General features: G+C 39.2%; 2 protein-coding genes across 6 annotated transcripts in view; one reads left to right on the forward strand and one right to left on the reverse strand.

The window, feature by feature from the left end:
* The window catches only part of LOC135437390 (uncharacterized), a 91,590-nt gene extending 82,211 nt beyond the window's left edge, over positions 1-9,379 (reverse strand). For 2 of the 3 annotated variants that reach the window (XM_064695302.1, XM_064695304.1), the window contains exon 1: positions 9,176-9,379. The gene's annotated coding sequence lies outside the window, so the exon portion shown is untranslated. Of the gene's footprint in view, positions 1-9,102; positions 9,127-9,175 lie in introns of those variants that run through there. The other variant, XM_064695303.1, reaches the window with a different exon arrangement.
* Itgbn (Integrin betanu subunit) lies at positions 1,929-15,761 on the forward strand. 3 transcript variants are annotated; one of them, XM_064695301.1, is made up of 6 exons: positions 1,929-2,114; positions 2,176-2,432; positions 11,009-11,198; positions 12,961-13,711; positions 14,073-14,268; positions 14,322-15,761. In XM_064695301.1, the coding sequence occupies exons 2-6, from the start codon at positions 2,430-2,432 to the stop codon at positions 15,408-15,410; spliced, it is 2,229 nt and encodes a 742-aa protein (XP_064551371.1). In that variant the 5' UTR covers positions 1,929-2,114; positions 2,176-2,429; the 3' UTR covers positions 15,411-15,761. The 3 variants fall into 3 exon arrangements, with proteins under 3 accessions (XP_064551371.1, XP_064551370.1, XP_064551369.1); XM_064695299.1 differs by lacking the exons at positions 1,929-2,114; positions 2,176-2,432 and adding exons at positions 10,584-10,794; positions 10,869-10,948; XM_064695300.1 differs by having other exon boundaries at positions 1,929-2,432.
* Positions 15,762-16,203: the final 442 nt, after the last annotated feature.

Genomic DNA, 16,203 nt, shown 5'->3' on the forward strand with positions numbered 1-16,203 from the left:
GGTATGCGGAACGGGCCATAATGCAAATGATAAGTTCTTTTTAACACGATTTACTTGCACATTTACAGTTAATGCGCTCATTTTTTCCCCACCAAAAGTTGGTCGTACGTTTTTTTTTGGTTATATATTTATTTATACCCTGCATTTAATGTTTAAAAGAAACGGGTTTCACAAGCTATGCGAGAAAGCATTTCTCTATTTATATGACTCGATTAATTTCATGCATGTTTATTCTTCTGTTTTCTGATTGAGAGCATCGGACTAGCAAATAGCAAGTAGCTGGTTCAAATCTAGGAGCAATTGTCTATTTACTTTATTTGCTTATTAATGTTGATAGGTTTTACACTCTTTGTTCCTCTAATAAACACGGCAGTTGTTGGAGAAAGTAAAGTACAGGGTATACTTCGGTCTAGAGCCCAATTACTTGTTATATCCCGGCCCCTGTCTCGATTTTATTAAGGTCTCTCCTGTTAAGCCGCAGTAATTAAGGCACATTATTTATGTGGTGCCAAAATGGGGAAAATGGAAATTCTGCAGGAGCTTCAGCTCACACTATGAAAGAATCTGGCAATATATTAAATGCATTCACAAATGTCAACAACAACAAGAACAGCACGAAGAGCAACAACAAAAACCTTGGGCTGTGTCCAACCAAGTGGAGTCTGACATTTTCCAGGTGAGGTCGTTGCAGCTGCAGCTAAAATAAACGCAAATTGATTGCGGGTTATTTAGCAGCTGAAGCTAAAAATGTTTGTTTGTGATTTGCAGCTAGGAAATGGCTTTCAATTTAATTATGAAGAAAAGCGACAAAGTCACAAGCAATTTAATCAATGTTTTTGGGTTAACAATTACGAGCACGTTATTGTTGTTGAATTAATTAACTTTATAGAAAGTCGATTTCGTGGTTTTTAATCATTTATTTAGTTTTCTATTAACCAAATAGTTATCCCTACTGAATTCGCTTAGATTAGAAGCTTAAGAAGAATGTAAATGCAAAGTAAATATTTATAAAATTGTTAGAAATTTAATTTACATCATGCATTGACTAGAAGTGGCCCAAAGTAATGGAATCGAGCTCCCGTGAAGACAAAATTGTTTTTCATCAATTTAAATTAGTAAATACGTGCTTTTTAACAAGTTAAAACAAACGATTTTCTAGTAGATAAATATTTCGTATTTTACTTTAAGAGATAGATACATTAGTTGCACAAATTTTTGGGTTGGATGGGATGAGTAGGCAGGTTGGGTATGTGTAGGGGAAGGAGGGGCTTGTGTTTCTTGATCTTAGGGGAGTTCAAGAGGGTGCTTCCTCTTGAGCCGTCTAATTGTTGTGCTGTTATCAAGCAGGTTGAGTCGTCTGGTCACAGATCTTTGCTATTTCCTCTTTAACCCAGGAAATGTGGAGCTCCCTTTATTTAGAATGCGTTGTTTTATCCATTAGTGTATATTGGTTTGATTATGATCTTCCAAGCCAACAACTTCGCCCTCGGCTTAAGTTTTGATTTTCTGCCGATCAGCCTGTAGAGTCTTTTCAGCCTCCTATCAAGCATCATATCCAGTTTTAACCAGACAACGCTGGGTAATTTTTTACAGTTTAAGCTAAGGAGACGTTCTTTCCAGACATTCTTCAGCATTACGAAACATACAATGATATATTGAAATACAATCGAAAGTCTCTGTCTTACAATCTCCATAGATAAGTTTGTAAAACAAATCAAATAAAATATAGAAATCTGTAACATGGCTAAGCTCTGACATAAATTCTCTGTAAAGTGTAAAGTTCTAAAGCATATTGATCTGTTTACGCTAGGCTATAAAAATTTCAATAGATTGATATTTTCTAGTGTTTTTGTTTTTTGCCACCAGCAGCGGCGCTTGTTTAGTTTATGTTCGCAGTGTAAACAAATCAAGAATAACAAAGCGAAACATAAATACAGCAACATGAGCTGTGGCTGTGCCAGTTGCAGTTGTGGCAGCTGCAGCTCGACAAGAGAGCGAAATAATGCTGAAAACGTTTAAGATACTTGTAATAAACAGTTGAAATTTCATGAAATTCGGCCCCACCTCAAGGCAAGGAGCAGAGTCGCGAGTTAAACAGATGCACTCGGGTTCCGGTTCGCATACAAAAGAAGCCGTTGTTAATTGGGCTTGATTTCATCAGATTTCTCAATGCAGCTGATAAAACGTAGCCACGTACTCGAGCTAACTAAACGTGGGAAACGGAGACGCCTCGGATTACAGTGCAGCTCCGCTGTAAGCAACATGCCAAAAGCACCAAGCACGACAAATTTTCAAGGTGTGTGTGTGGCTCACAGTTCAAATTGCAAACTGCGAAATGCAAAACAAGACTGCTCCAATTGAAAGTGCTCAACTAGCTGATACCCTGTACCAATATAACGAGGCATACATTACTATACTCTCTCCACTTAATGGTAAGTCGATTAATCATTTCTGTATTATTTGTTGGAATTTTTAGGGAAGATATTCTACATACTCATATGAGCTCCAGAACATTTCCCTTTAAAAACCTTGCTTGATCTGATAAAATCGTCTAAACGAGAACGTTTGAATAAAAAGTTATATGAATAAAGCTTTAAGCATGGCCCCATTTGTGTATAACACCTTTTCCCTACATTTTCGTGCAGGGTATAAAGGCAATGCCGCAACTTCAAACTGAAACGAAAGACGAATTGCGAAAACATTAACCATGCAATTGAATCATCATCGGGTCGCATCATATTTTCATTTTTATGTCTCTTTTTTTTCCACCTCGTCAAAGTTTTTCCACTTATTTAAATTCTAAGCGCTCGCCGACACTTTGTGGCTCAGTTTTAGAAACTTACAACTTTATCTAGACCATTAAGTTTTACAAAGAAATTTTTATGTGCGGCAAATATGTCAGCTAAGTGCTTTGGATCCGTATCATATCTCCTAATGCCGAACCGCAACGAAGCTGACTCAGCGAAAAAAAAAAAGAGAAGGAAATAGGAAAAAAGTCAACAAGCAAACAAAACAGCAATAAAACACGGCCTCAAAGACACTCCGCACAAAGCCGCACACTCACACACACACATGCGTTGTGTATGGTAATATATGTATCTTTCATATGCGCTTCAGGAAATTACACTAAACAACATACGCAGTTTTGCTGCATTTCAAACTTACCATCGAGTTTTAGTCACGAAATCAATGTAAATCATTGAAAAAGTTAAACTAATTGTTAAAAAATTGTTAATTTAAAAAAAAAGCAACAAAAGTAGGCAAAACATCCTTTTTATTATACATCTTTTGATGCATTTAAGATTTAACATGTGCATTTTATGTTAATCTAACAAAACTTTTATCTTAACAGCTGTTAGTAAGATAATTACAAATTTTTGTTTCCCAAAAAGTCAGCTACTAACAAAAATATCAAAGAAAGCAAGAAAAATTTTATTAACAACATCATAAATGTTAATTACTATTTTAGAAACCCATTTCTTTTACGAATAGAATTAAAAGTAAAGTTTAAAAATAAATTATAGAGTTTCTATGTATGATTTGGAATCCCATTCATGTACTTCAGCAAATGCTAAATAATATTTTGACTATTACAAATATGTGGAATAGAACAGCTGCTTTAAAAAGATGACCCCTGTAGCACAGTGTTAAGCAGAGACTTGAAGTTGAGACGAGTTTTTCTTCATCTTCTTCTTCATATACTTGTGTACACAGAGAGTTCTAATTTGCCTGGGTCATGCGTTGAGGTTAATGAGTCATATCATCATCAGCATTATCATTATCATAATAATTGTGTGGAGCAGAGGTAGGGAGAGGATGGGGGAGGGACAGAGGCAGAGCAGGGTCATCAAAACGAAAGCCGCGCCAGCGATTCGCGCAGAGGAGGACAAACATTACAGTCCAATTTCGTGTCGACGCGTTTTTCTTTTTGTAATTTAGACGCAATTAAATGTAAATAAATTCACAATTTAGTTGTAATTTTTGGCTGCTTAATTTTCAGTTACCGTTTAGTTTATGTCGCCTCCTTTCCTCTCTATTTTCTTTTCAGTATTTTTCTGTAGTTTTTTAGTTCTGTTTTATTTTTTTTTGCTGGTCAGCTCTTTGAGTTTGTCGCTTGGTTTTGTCGTTTGGTGACCCGATTTCCGCAATTTAATGACTTTTGTTTGGCCAGCGCATAATTGCTGGGAAATGTGCGAGGGACAGATGCAGAGAAAGAGAAGAGAAGAGGAGAAGAGAGCTAGCGAGAATAGGTCAGGTAGGTCGGCATTGATAGGGATGTTAAGTGTCCAGCGCAGCGCTGAATGAATTTGTTAGACTTTCTTTTTCAAATAGTTGTTGCCTTTGTTTGGATTTCGTTTTTTCCACACATCTGTTGTGCCTGTGTGTGTGTGCGTGTGTGCTAACGAGCAAGTGATAATTTTTTGGCGTATTTATTGACTTTGTGGCATTGTGGGCTTTATTTATATTTCTTTATTTCTCTCTATTGAGTCACATTCAGCCGGAAATGAGCCTTGCCCCCGGCGGGCGGCGGGTTCAAGGCTGTGCCCCCCGCCCCCTCAGCTGTCGTTGATATCTCTGTTATTAGCCCAAGGCGATTGCGGCCAACTACTATGTGCAGCGGGAGAAAGTCGCAGGCAGCACAACGGGGGTCGCTGTTTGTTTAGGTTGAGAGTTGAGAGTTAGATAAGTTCGGGTAACAGGAAGTCATCGATAAGCTGGACTAAACTATTTATAGCCAAGCACTTTGCTGCATTTTGTATGGTATTCAGATTGAATGAAGCTATCTATAAAAAAACGACGCGTTCAGAAATGTTTATTGGGCTGAAAAACTGAAGTTATGCGTAACCTTAAACTTTTCGAATTTTAATGGCTGAATAAACTATTCCTTGTTTTGATTAGTTTCTAGTTTCTGTATTTCAGCTAAATTCTTTTTTTGATCTATTTTAAAAAACTATTGCATAAAAGAATGTTTTTCTATTTATTTTCTAGATGATTTTTCTTGTATTTTTTAAGAGGAAACGTATATCATTATTCTGAAAATAGGAGTAAAAATGCTGTAGTCGGGCGTGTTCGGCTAGAAGATACCTTGAACTCTGCATCGAGTTGTCAAAAAGTGAAATATTCTATTTCGCTACTATATGAAAACCCAAAACCCAACCTTGGCTCTTTTATATTGACTCTCAACATTTTCGAGTTATAATTGAAAGAAACCACAGCTCAATCGATTTTAAAATGGGTAAAGATCTCCAGAAATAAATGATAAGCTTATTTCCCTAAAGCAAAGGCGAATCTATTATATATATATATATATATATATATATCTATTTCCAATTAGGATTTATGGTACTCTCACCCAGCTAATGCGCTCAACGAAAGTCCTTTATCAACAAATCAAGGCTCAAAAAAATAAAGCATAAGCCAAATAAACACTTAAATATGCGATATTCGTTCATTTAATCCTTCTGAAAGCCGTCGACCTTTGCTGCTGCTCCTCGTGGCAGCGACCCTCATCAAAGTGATAGATCCCCATCGAGTTGGAGACGAGTTGAGTTGAGTTCTAAGCGATTTGCCGCCGGAAGCGCCTGCACCTTCAACGGCCGCAACATTAGCATACAAATGTGTCAGAACAAACAACCAAATAAACGAGCGACAAAAAAAAAAGAAAAACATAAACAAAATCAAGAAAAAACTAAAGTATGGAAAAGACAGCGCGTGATTTCTTGACTAATTTTTATGACACTTTTCACTTTATGACGCCCCACAGTGGAGCAAATGTATTGGAAGGTGGGTCAAATTAACTTTTAAAAGATATCCAAAAATATTCCCGATATGCCTATAATATTATTGCCATCGTTTGAAAACCTTACAGAAATAATGTTATATCAAATATTTTAAGTTCAAATCAAAACTAGATAAAACTTTCATGAATAGCAAAATGTTTCGTATTGAAAAATATGAATATTGAAATGTTTCATATGTTAAAACTTTTTTTATTTATTTTTTTTGTATTTTGTATTTTGTCTATAACATATTGAAAATATTTATAATCACGGAATTGATAACTGATTTTTAGAAACTTTTTCATTTTTAATATTTAGAAATCCTTTCAAGTATTTGAATAGTTTAAAACTCTCTTAAATCACCTGTAATATATATATTAATTAACATTTGCTTTAAAAAATGTAGTTTTAACCACTGTGCCCCAGAGGCCCAGCCAATTTGAAAAGTAGCTTCTTTTCTATTTCTTGGCTCTTTTATTATTTACGAGTTTTTACCTTTTAAAGCAACTCTTCGATCTCGTTGCTACATAAAGATTTTTACTATCACGGCTGGGGTTGGGGGTTGGTGAGTTGGGGCTGGAAGTGTTTTGGCCATTAAATTGTTTCGGCCTCGGTATTGAAAACAATAAATGTCAAAAATGCTGCTGCTGCGAAGTGTTTCTCTAATCGAGGTGAAAGAAAATAGAAAATAAAGTGGACATCGCAGCGCTTCGCCTGCTTTTGGCCATGCAAATCACGTAAATTATGGCCACGGCCGTATAATTTCTTATCGCCCGAACATGATTTCAAATGATAGACTGCAACTGCAGCAGCAGGAGCAACGGGACAGGCGGGACAGAGGGATGGGTGGGCCGACGGATGCATGTACATGGCCAAGATTTAGTGGGCGCGACAAGTTTGAGTCGGGGACTGGGCTGGGGCTGGGGCTGGGGCTGTGGTTGGGGGTGTTTTGCGAGGGGAGGCGCATTGCTGCAATTGCCAATTGGCAACTCTGGCAACACGCATAAATTGAGAGCGCCGTCGTTTTTATCTAATCCGCGGCATCTGTGCGGCGACGGCGACGGCGACGGCGACGACGACGACGACGACGTTAGTTGCAGGCCTATTGGCTGGATCTGCTCCGGGTCCCGACGACGACAATCGACAGGCAATAAATCACCAAAGTTGCCACAGAACATTTTACGCAAGCCGAGCACACCAACAAATTTATGTGCAACCGATAAAAATCAGAATCGAACATTAGAATAAATTGTCAGTCAGTCGCACGCCCCGCCTCGCCTCGCCTCCCCACGGGTGGGGGCAACCCCCGCCTGAGAAAACTCACATCATTGCAACTTGGTAACGACTCATTAAAATTAACTTGCAAACAAAAAGTTTGCGATATTTTTATTGGCACTCAGAATTTCGATTAATGAAATAAATACAACGAGATTCCAGAGAAATGTTTGCCCGATAGATACATATGTTAGGAAACTAATAAAGTCTAGAAACTTTTATGAATATGTCATTATAATATATCTTTAATAATAATAATAACGGAGGCAACTTTGATTTAAAATGTAAGAAAACGAATTGGGACTCAAAAATGCATTAGCTAAAAAAACAAACAACAAATTACGACTCAAAATCAACTCAAAAAATGCAGAGGTTCGCCAACTCTTGGGTTCTACTTTTTTCTCTATTCTCCATTAACTTGAGGGTTAACTATTAAGTTTTTCATTCGTGCCTTATTTAGGTAACATGAAAGGTCAACTAGTCTGGGCTAGCTTCTGCAGAGACTTGGACTTTTTATATTTCACAATTTTGAAACACAGCTATCGAACTTTCGAAAACAAAAATTTTCCATTTTGAATTTCTTACAATTGTAATCTGCTTTATTTTTATTTCCTCGTGTTTTCTTTATTTTATAAGTCGACGCCACCTCGAGATCGCTGCTTGTTTTCTTGACTTATAACAAAATACTAATATATTGCTTTACATTAATGTTCACTGTTTAAACACTTTCCTTTTCTTTGAGACAATTTTTGCATTTTTGATAGTACATTTTTATGGTACATAAAATTCATAAATCCTTAACTTTCCATATGACAAAATAGAGCTTCCTGATCTCCGAAATTTTTAAAAATATGTCGCAAAACTCGCAACAATCAAATTTTCGAGCGTATTTTTTGATTAAAGTATTAATTGATTTTTATCAGTTTCTAATCTGTTTGAGATTTATTCTCTCTCTCTCTCTCTCCCTCTCTCTCCTTCATTTGTAAAGTGCATAAATGAAAAAGGCAAACAAAAAAGTCGAATATTCAAGCCTTTAAGAATAATCGGCCACATAATTCCGATACACGTTGGGAAAAATGGGGAAAAGCGCTTTGGAAAACCCCATGAAATCATGAGCACAATAGCAGTAATTACATATTTTTTGTTGCTAACTTTTGTACTTACCTTTCTATAGTTCTATCCCGCTCGCTCGCCTGTCTTTCGTCTCCTGTCACGACTTTTGTCACAAAGCGGGTGGGGGCGGGCGTTTGTGTTGTGCCGTTAAAAGCACGTTCCTTTAGAAGGACAATAATCCGACGCGTCGCCGTTACCGCCTCTGTCTGTGTGCGTATGCGTGCGTATGCGTTTGTGTTTGTGTGTGTGTCCGTTGTGCCGTTATTGGCGGCGCGTCGACTCTACTAGCGGAGTATAATCCAATAATCCAACACGAATGAGCGTGTGCAGGCAGAAATTGCAAAAAATAGACACAGACAACAACAGCAACAACAACAGGACAACACTTTGCCGCTTCTTCCTCTACTTCTCCTTTCCCTGTGCGTCTCTCTGTGTGCGTGTGTGTGGGTGACAACTGCGACGCAGCCGCTTATTTAGTAAATTAAACTTTTCACTTTTTGCAATCTGGCCACACAAAATAGAAAATGGAAAATGGGCAATTTACTTGCTTTCGTTTTGGTTTTTACCCAATTCACAAATACACAACAGCAACAATGCGCGCACACACACACACACACTCAACAATAAACAAAGTGATGCCGACGCTGACGTCGCTGCAAGCAGCAAGTCTTAGCCTAGCAAAACAACAACAACAGTAAGTAGCGTCGGCGTCGGCGGCGGCGGCGTTGGCGTCGGCGGCAACAACTTTGCTATAGTACACAAAAAAATATTCCTTTTTCACTGTGCGCTGCGCGTCTCAGTCGCTATCGCCGTCGCCGTAGCCGTCGCATAGCCATGCTCAGCTCCTTTAATTTGTATATGTATTTTGTATTTAGTTGTTGTTATGTATTCCACTTCTACTGCTATTTCTTTCTTTTATTAATGACTTTTTCACCTTTTTTTCTCCACACAAATACCAACGTCGCCAGTCGCCGCGTAAATTTTTTATTTTTTTTTGCGACACTCACCGTAATTTACAGCTGACGATTGAATAGACACTCTCACTTTTGCACACACTCTTAAGGAGTAATTGTTGCAAACGATCCGACGCTCATTTGATAAACATTTGAAATTTTTTTATTTTTGTTATTCGATTTTCCGCAAAAACACAACAAAATTTCTATGATGCGGCCGGTACACGCGCGCACACAACCGTTCGAAATCGCCGTCAATTCCAGACTATTAAATAAATGTTAAGGCAACTGTTATACTCAAAATGGACAAGAGCGTTCAACTGTTATCTCCAGCGCAGTTTAGCTGTAAAATGTTGGCTGTTAAATTTAGCTAATATAGTAATACATAATTACACAACTCAAAGAATTTCAATAATCACCTATTGAGTAAGTACGTAATATAACACGATAAAAGAAATATTCATATTATATATTATTCCACATCGTATATAAATTCCTTCAATTTCTATCTAGCCGTTTTTTGGCCATTGGTAACACCGCTGTTAAGCTCTCTGAGAGTCTGTTAACTTAACAGTTTCGCGCTCTCAACACGTGTGACCATATACTGCCAGGTCCAGTATTTTATTTTTAGTAAAATACCAGTTTCGCATGGTTGCACAAAGTAGCTAAGAGCTGCCGATTTAAGTATTTCCAATAAGTTATTGTTTATTATTTTAATTGACTAATAATATTGTTATTTTAATTTAACAAAATCTGATTATTAAAAAAAATAGTATCAATGAATACCGCACAGTACAGACTGTGCCCGGTGTTTTCAATTTGTATTCAGTGTTTTTTATATTTGGTCTACGTGATGACTGACAAAAAGCTGCTTGATATGCGATGACTATGGCCAACGGCTAACGCTTAAATTTGGAAATTCAATTTATAAATTAGAGCAAAAACAATAGCACAAACATTAATAGCAAAACAATTTTTAAAAAATCGTAAAATACAAATGAAAAATTTTTAAAATTAAAATTAAATTTTATAGTTAGGCTTATCGAAAACATTAAAAATTATTTAAATCTAAGAACTCTTTACCTAAGCCAAAAACAGATAAATAAATATACATACATAAATTAATTTTAAAAGACACCATTAATTGATCAATTTTTTACTTATAAAAACTAAAAAAAAATTAATATTTAGCTAAAACAATTCTAACAGAGGACACATACCTAGCTACTTATATAGCAAAAAGTGAGAGTGAATTTTATAACAGTAATGGAAATAATTGAAATCGTGACGTCACATATTCCCCCTACTCACAATATTTCTCTAACAAGCGTTTTCTATACTACATATTATTTTTTAACGCATTGATAAGATTACACAGACACACACACACACATGCATAGAATTATTAACAAATGCACGAGTTGTTTTATTTTTGTGTATGTGAAAAATATGATTAGTTGCCGTTTGGTTTTGACGCGGGCAAGTTCTACGGCCCAAACCGCGTGGAGCCAGAAGTGAAAAAAACAATAACGTTGAAAAATTGCACAATTTGAACAAAGAGAGTGAAGAGGGTGCGAATCAAAGAGAACGCGAAAAAATGCCGTCATTTAGCCGGTTGTTGTGGCTCTTCTTCGTCTTACTGTGCCTAGGCGAGGTGGCGTCCATAACAATGGGTTAGTGTTTACCGTTTGCCATTGTTATGTAACCAATACGATTCGCTGTCTCTTTTCTTCCCGTTCGCACGCAGATGAGCAATGCATGCATTCAATCGATAGCTGCGATCGCTGCCTAAATACGCACCTCAGCTGCGCCTGGTGCACGGACAAGGTTCTCCTCTCTCCGGCTCTGCCTCCCTCTCTTTAACTAATCCTCGCTCTCTCTCGGCAGACGTATCAGGTGCGCTCTCGCTGCTTCACCCGCGCCACGCTGCTCAGCTTGAACTGCAGCGAGGCGAACATCTATGAGAACCAGCCGCAGCTGGAGCTGCTGCAGCAGCGCCCCCTCAAGGACTATGAGACACGGGACGAGCAGGCGGTGCAGGTGAAGCCACAGCGCGTCTTTCTCAAACTGGTCAAAGGTGCGTTATCTTATCCACAGCTTATCAAATACCCTAGTACTCCCTCTCTCTCCCTCGCTCTCTCTCTCCCGCTCTCACTCTGGCTAGGTTTTTTATCTGCCCTACATGTTTTACATTTACGAGAATATTACCTAGTTTTAACCGCCCGATCTGGTGTTTTGTTTGCCCTGCTGATTTGTCACACATCATTTCCTACACTCGGTCTGGGGTGTGAGTGTGTCTAAATGTGTGCGTGTGTGCGTCTGTAGGTGTGGCTTATCAGCAATTAGTGTGTCACGATTCCTCAAACAATTCTTATCACGATTATTGATATAACGGGTAGCGTGAGAATTCATTGACCTCCCCCGAGCTTACGAAGTATTAATTCGAACTAAGCTCGGGGACCCAATCTGTCATTGAACCTGTGACAAAAAAGGGGAAGGGAAAGAAACAGAGATAGTTCCACTCTTTGCGAATCTCTCTAAAGTTCGATGAAAGGTTGCCTTTTATAATACGAAGTGTTCAACCCTTTAAAAATATTCTAAAAGTGTAATCTTTAAATTAGACTTCAATTGAATTTTAAATTAACTTGAAAATCAATCTTTTTATAAGCTATTCAAGCGTTATAAAAACCATTTGGTACTGTTAAAAGAGTAAGTTTCATAAAGTTAGTTTAGAAAGAGATAGACAAGGTTGATGAAAATTAACAATTTTTTTAATTGTTATTTTTAATTTATACTAATATATATATTTTTAGCGTTTTCATTATTATTGTTGTTATTTTTTTATATTTATATTATTATTATTATTATTTTTATCATTATCATTGGTTTTATTTTTATATTATAACTGTTATTAATATAATATATATTACTATTATTATTATGATTATTATTATCATTATTGTTATATTTTTATTATTATTATTTATTAGCGTGCAAGGCTCATAAGAAGGTTTTTAAATGAAGCACAGTTATATAAAAAAAATGAAAAAGCAAATGCATTTATCATCGCCAATGTATCGCAGAGGCGATACTTATCATTAACTGAAATCGTAACATTTTCCCTACCAATCAAAACGCTTTCCCATTGCATAAAGCTCTTTTCTATCTATTCTTTTAAACTTCGTTTCGTCTATCAAAAAAGTGACTAACTTCAGCCCATTTTTCCTATCGTCTGGAAGATGGGAAAGCGATACATTAAATTATTGGCAACAAGCCAACTAAAAACCTTAAATTTGAACATGAAAATATGTTGGGGAAAGTTGCGCTAAATTTAGATACAGCTGCTGTGCTACAGATAAGAAACCTTATCATTAGTTGGGGCAGGTCCAATCAAGCTGCTTATGGTCCAATTGAGTGCCAAGATGAGCACCCATCGAATGGGAAAGATCATGCAATGGACTGTCATTAAAAGGTGAGCGGTAAAAAAAACGCGAATTGCAGTTATGCGATGGGAAAATTACAGGCTTAAGGATTAAAGGAAGACAAAACCATTTAACATGGGTGCGAACAACTTCAAGTGGTAATGAAGGGTTGTGGAATGGTACAGTGGAATGAAGGGGAGTGGAGTGGAGGGGAATGTGTAATGGTGGAATGTAGAGCAGACAATGCTTAACTACTGCTGGCTGTCTTTCAATGGCATCGCAGTCTATAAAACAGCTCGTAAATGGCGCACTTAACCCCTTGACTTTACAGCCAGTAGTAAACCCCGTTTTTCTTTTATTTTCTTCTTATTTTTCTTGTTGTTGTCGCCCGCTGCCCAATTGGAATATCTTTTACAGGCAACACGCAACGCATCAAGCTGAGTTATCGGGCGGCACGCAACAACCCGCTCGACCTGTACGTGCTGATGGACCTCACATGGACGATGCGCGATGACAAGGACACGCTGGAGCAGCTGGGCACGGAGCTGACCCAGACGCTGCACAATCTAACGGATAACTATCGCCTGGGCTTTGGCTCCTTTGCGGACAAGCCGGCGATGCCGATGATAATGCCACAGCTGCGGGACAATCCCTGTGCCGCCGAACGCGAGCGCTGTGAGCCCACCTACGGCTATCGGCATCATCTGCAGCTGACGGATGATATCAAGGCCTTCACAGCTGCCGTGGCGGCCAGCCGAATCACTGGCAATCTGGACAATCTGGAGGGCGGCCTGGATGCACTTATGCAGGTGATTGTGTGCCCCAAGCAGATTGGCTGGAAGCAACAGGCGCGCAAGGTGGTCATCCTGGTCACCGATGGCTTCATGCACTTTGCTGGCGACGGTCTCCTGGCCGGCATCGTGCAGCGCAACGATCGAAAGTGCCACCTAAACAAGGCCGGCGAGTACACGGGCTCCTTGGTCTATGACTATCCATCGCTGGAGGAGATCTATCGGGAGCTGTTGCGGCGCAAAATCAATGTCATATTCGCCGTCACAGAGCAGGTGTTCGGCACCTACCAGGAGCTCAGCGGACTCATGCAGGAGATCAGTAATGTGGAAATTTTGAGCGCCGATTCATCCAACATTTTGGAGTTGATTAAAAAGAGGTAAGTGGGATATAAATTGGATTGATGGGAACCAAAGAGGAAGATATACATGCTGAGGATTCTCTATATATAAAACTTGTTGCCCTGACTGACTGACTGATTGACTGACTAAATGACTGACTGATTGATTCCTTTTAGGGGTCACTATTCGAAAGATCTTTTTAAGTTAGCCAAGTGCGAGAATTGTTAAGTTATACCGAAAATTCGAAGCACAAAAATTACCATGATCATGAAATCATCCGAATACCAAATACTTTGGCGCCCGAGCAGGGACTAGCATATTCTTAAAAGTGAATAAAACCAGCTTTTCTTATATTTTGCTAATTGATCGTTTGTTTTCCCATACCTTGCCCCATGCCAGTTATGAGAGCTTCATAAAGCGCACTCAATTTGGCGACAACAGTCCGGATTTCATAAAAATGGAATACTTTACGGACTGTGCCGGACAATTTCCCAGTCTGCGTCAACGCAACTATTGTAGCAATGCGAATGTGAGCAAGGAAATTGAATTTTATGTGGATGTAACACTCACGCATTATCCAGACAATGGGGTACTGGTAAGTGTCGATTCCCGATCTGATGAGCCTCAACTGAGAGCGTTGCCTTGCAGAATCACAAAATACGGGTGGAGGAGGCCTCACTGAGCGCGTACATGGACATCGATGTGGAGCTGCAGCGTCCCTGCCCCTGTGTGGAGGTCGCGGAGCCGGACGATGAGTACGCACGCTTTCAATGTGACAACCAGGGCTACCTGAACTGCGGCATGTGCGTCTGCGACCAGGGCTGGACGGGCACTTTCTGCAATTGCCCCACCGATCTCACAAACGCCACGACCAACGAGGCGCTGCTTAAAACCTGTCGCCCACCAGTCGATAATGAGGGCAACAGCAACATTTCCGGCCAGGTCTGCTCCAATCACGGCGAATGCGACTGCGGCAGCTGCAGCTGCGATGCGGGCTATACGGGCGCGTACTGCGAGTGCCTGGAGTGCGTTGATTGCGACGAGAAGCGGGCCGAGTGCTATTGCGGACAGTGCGTGTGCAAATATGGCTGGTCGGGCACACAGTGCAACTGCAAGGAGTCCACGGACGGCTGCATTGGGCCAACCGGCGAGATATGCTCTGAGCGCGGCAGCTGTGACTGCGGCGTGTGCAGCTGCCAGGAGCCGTATCTGGGCGAGTTCTGTGAGATCGATCCGGAGAAGGACAACAAGGTGTGCCAGTTCTATGAGCCGTGCGTGCACTGCCTAATTGTACAGAAACAGCATATGGGCCACTGCGAAAACCTCAACGAGGTCTGCTCCAGCGCCCAGTACTTCTTTGTCGACGAACTGGAGGCGGAGGCCATCTGTCTGGTGCGCATTGTCAACAAGCATGGCATCCAGTGTGATAGCTACTTTAGCTACCAGGTCGTCGATCATACCAACTATCTGGCCATACAGGCTGTCGACTGCGAGCCCGTCAATTTATATGCCATGTTTGGCTACATATCGTTGATAACCGTGCTGCTGGGTCTGATCATCATTGGACTAATCTGGTGGTGCCTGCGTATGAAGGATGCTCGAGAGTATGCCCGCTTCAACGAGGAGCAGGCGGGAAGTGCACGCCAGGAGAATCCCATATACGTAGATCCCATAGGTCATTACGAAGTGCCCAGAGCGTTGAGGGCCAACAACGATGAGAATCCGTTTGCCAGTTGATTGCAAGCGTCGCCAAACTACATGTATTATCTAGTATTACTTAAGAGTATATATATGTATATTGGGTAGATTAGGGGTCAGCATGTGCCAAAGCTTTAGCTAAGACAGCTCCCAACTGTCACTAAAGTTAGATAAGCTTTGATTTCTACATATGTTTGCATCTAGACAAATGAGAACTCCAAAACGAGTTGCCTGGCATCAAATTTTAGATACTTATTGCATTCAACTTAAGTTGATGCTTATGAATTGCGAATAATTTATATTTACTCTTAATAAATCAGTATCATATGTTAAAGTAATGTATAAAATGGCGTGCTTTTCTATTAAAATTTTCCAATTGTAGAAAGTAAACTTGGCTTTTGCATTGCTCTCTGTTCTATATCAAATATTTTCAAAAATACTATTATTATCATTTGTATTCTTCTTATCATTTAACACTTTAACATTTTCATGTTATGTTTCATGTTAAGTATAATGGCGCACTGCTAGGCTGAAATTGTAAGTTTTTGCAATATTTAGTGGGGCTTAACATACTTTGATTCAATTGAACATAACATCCAACTAAACATTACAGCTCCGAAAGCTGGTATTTTACGTTTGTGAAAAGTTAAGTGCGGTATTAACATTCTGTTAATCGATTTAACATAACGTCCAACTTAACATAACAGCTTTGAGCGTTGTTAGGTACAGCTCCTAAAATAAATCATATTCAACTTTATATTTAAAATGCGAATTTACAATACCTCTTAGTAAGATATTATTAAAAGTATGAGATGTTTCACAATTTGGGTTT

Source organism: Drosophila montana, unplaced genomic scaffold (genome assembly GCF_035044405.1).
Source record: "Drosophila montana isolate Dmon_TW-CO22-7 unplaced genomic scaffold, ASM3504440v1 contig_3734_1, whole genome shotgun sequence".
NCBI classification, from domain to species: domain Eukaryota; kingdom Metazoa; phylum Arthropoda; class Insecta; order Diptera; family Drosophilidae; genus Drosophila; species Drosophila montana.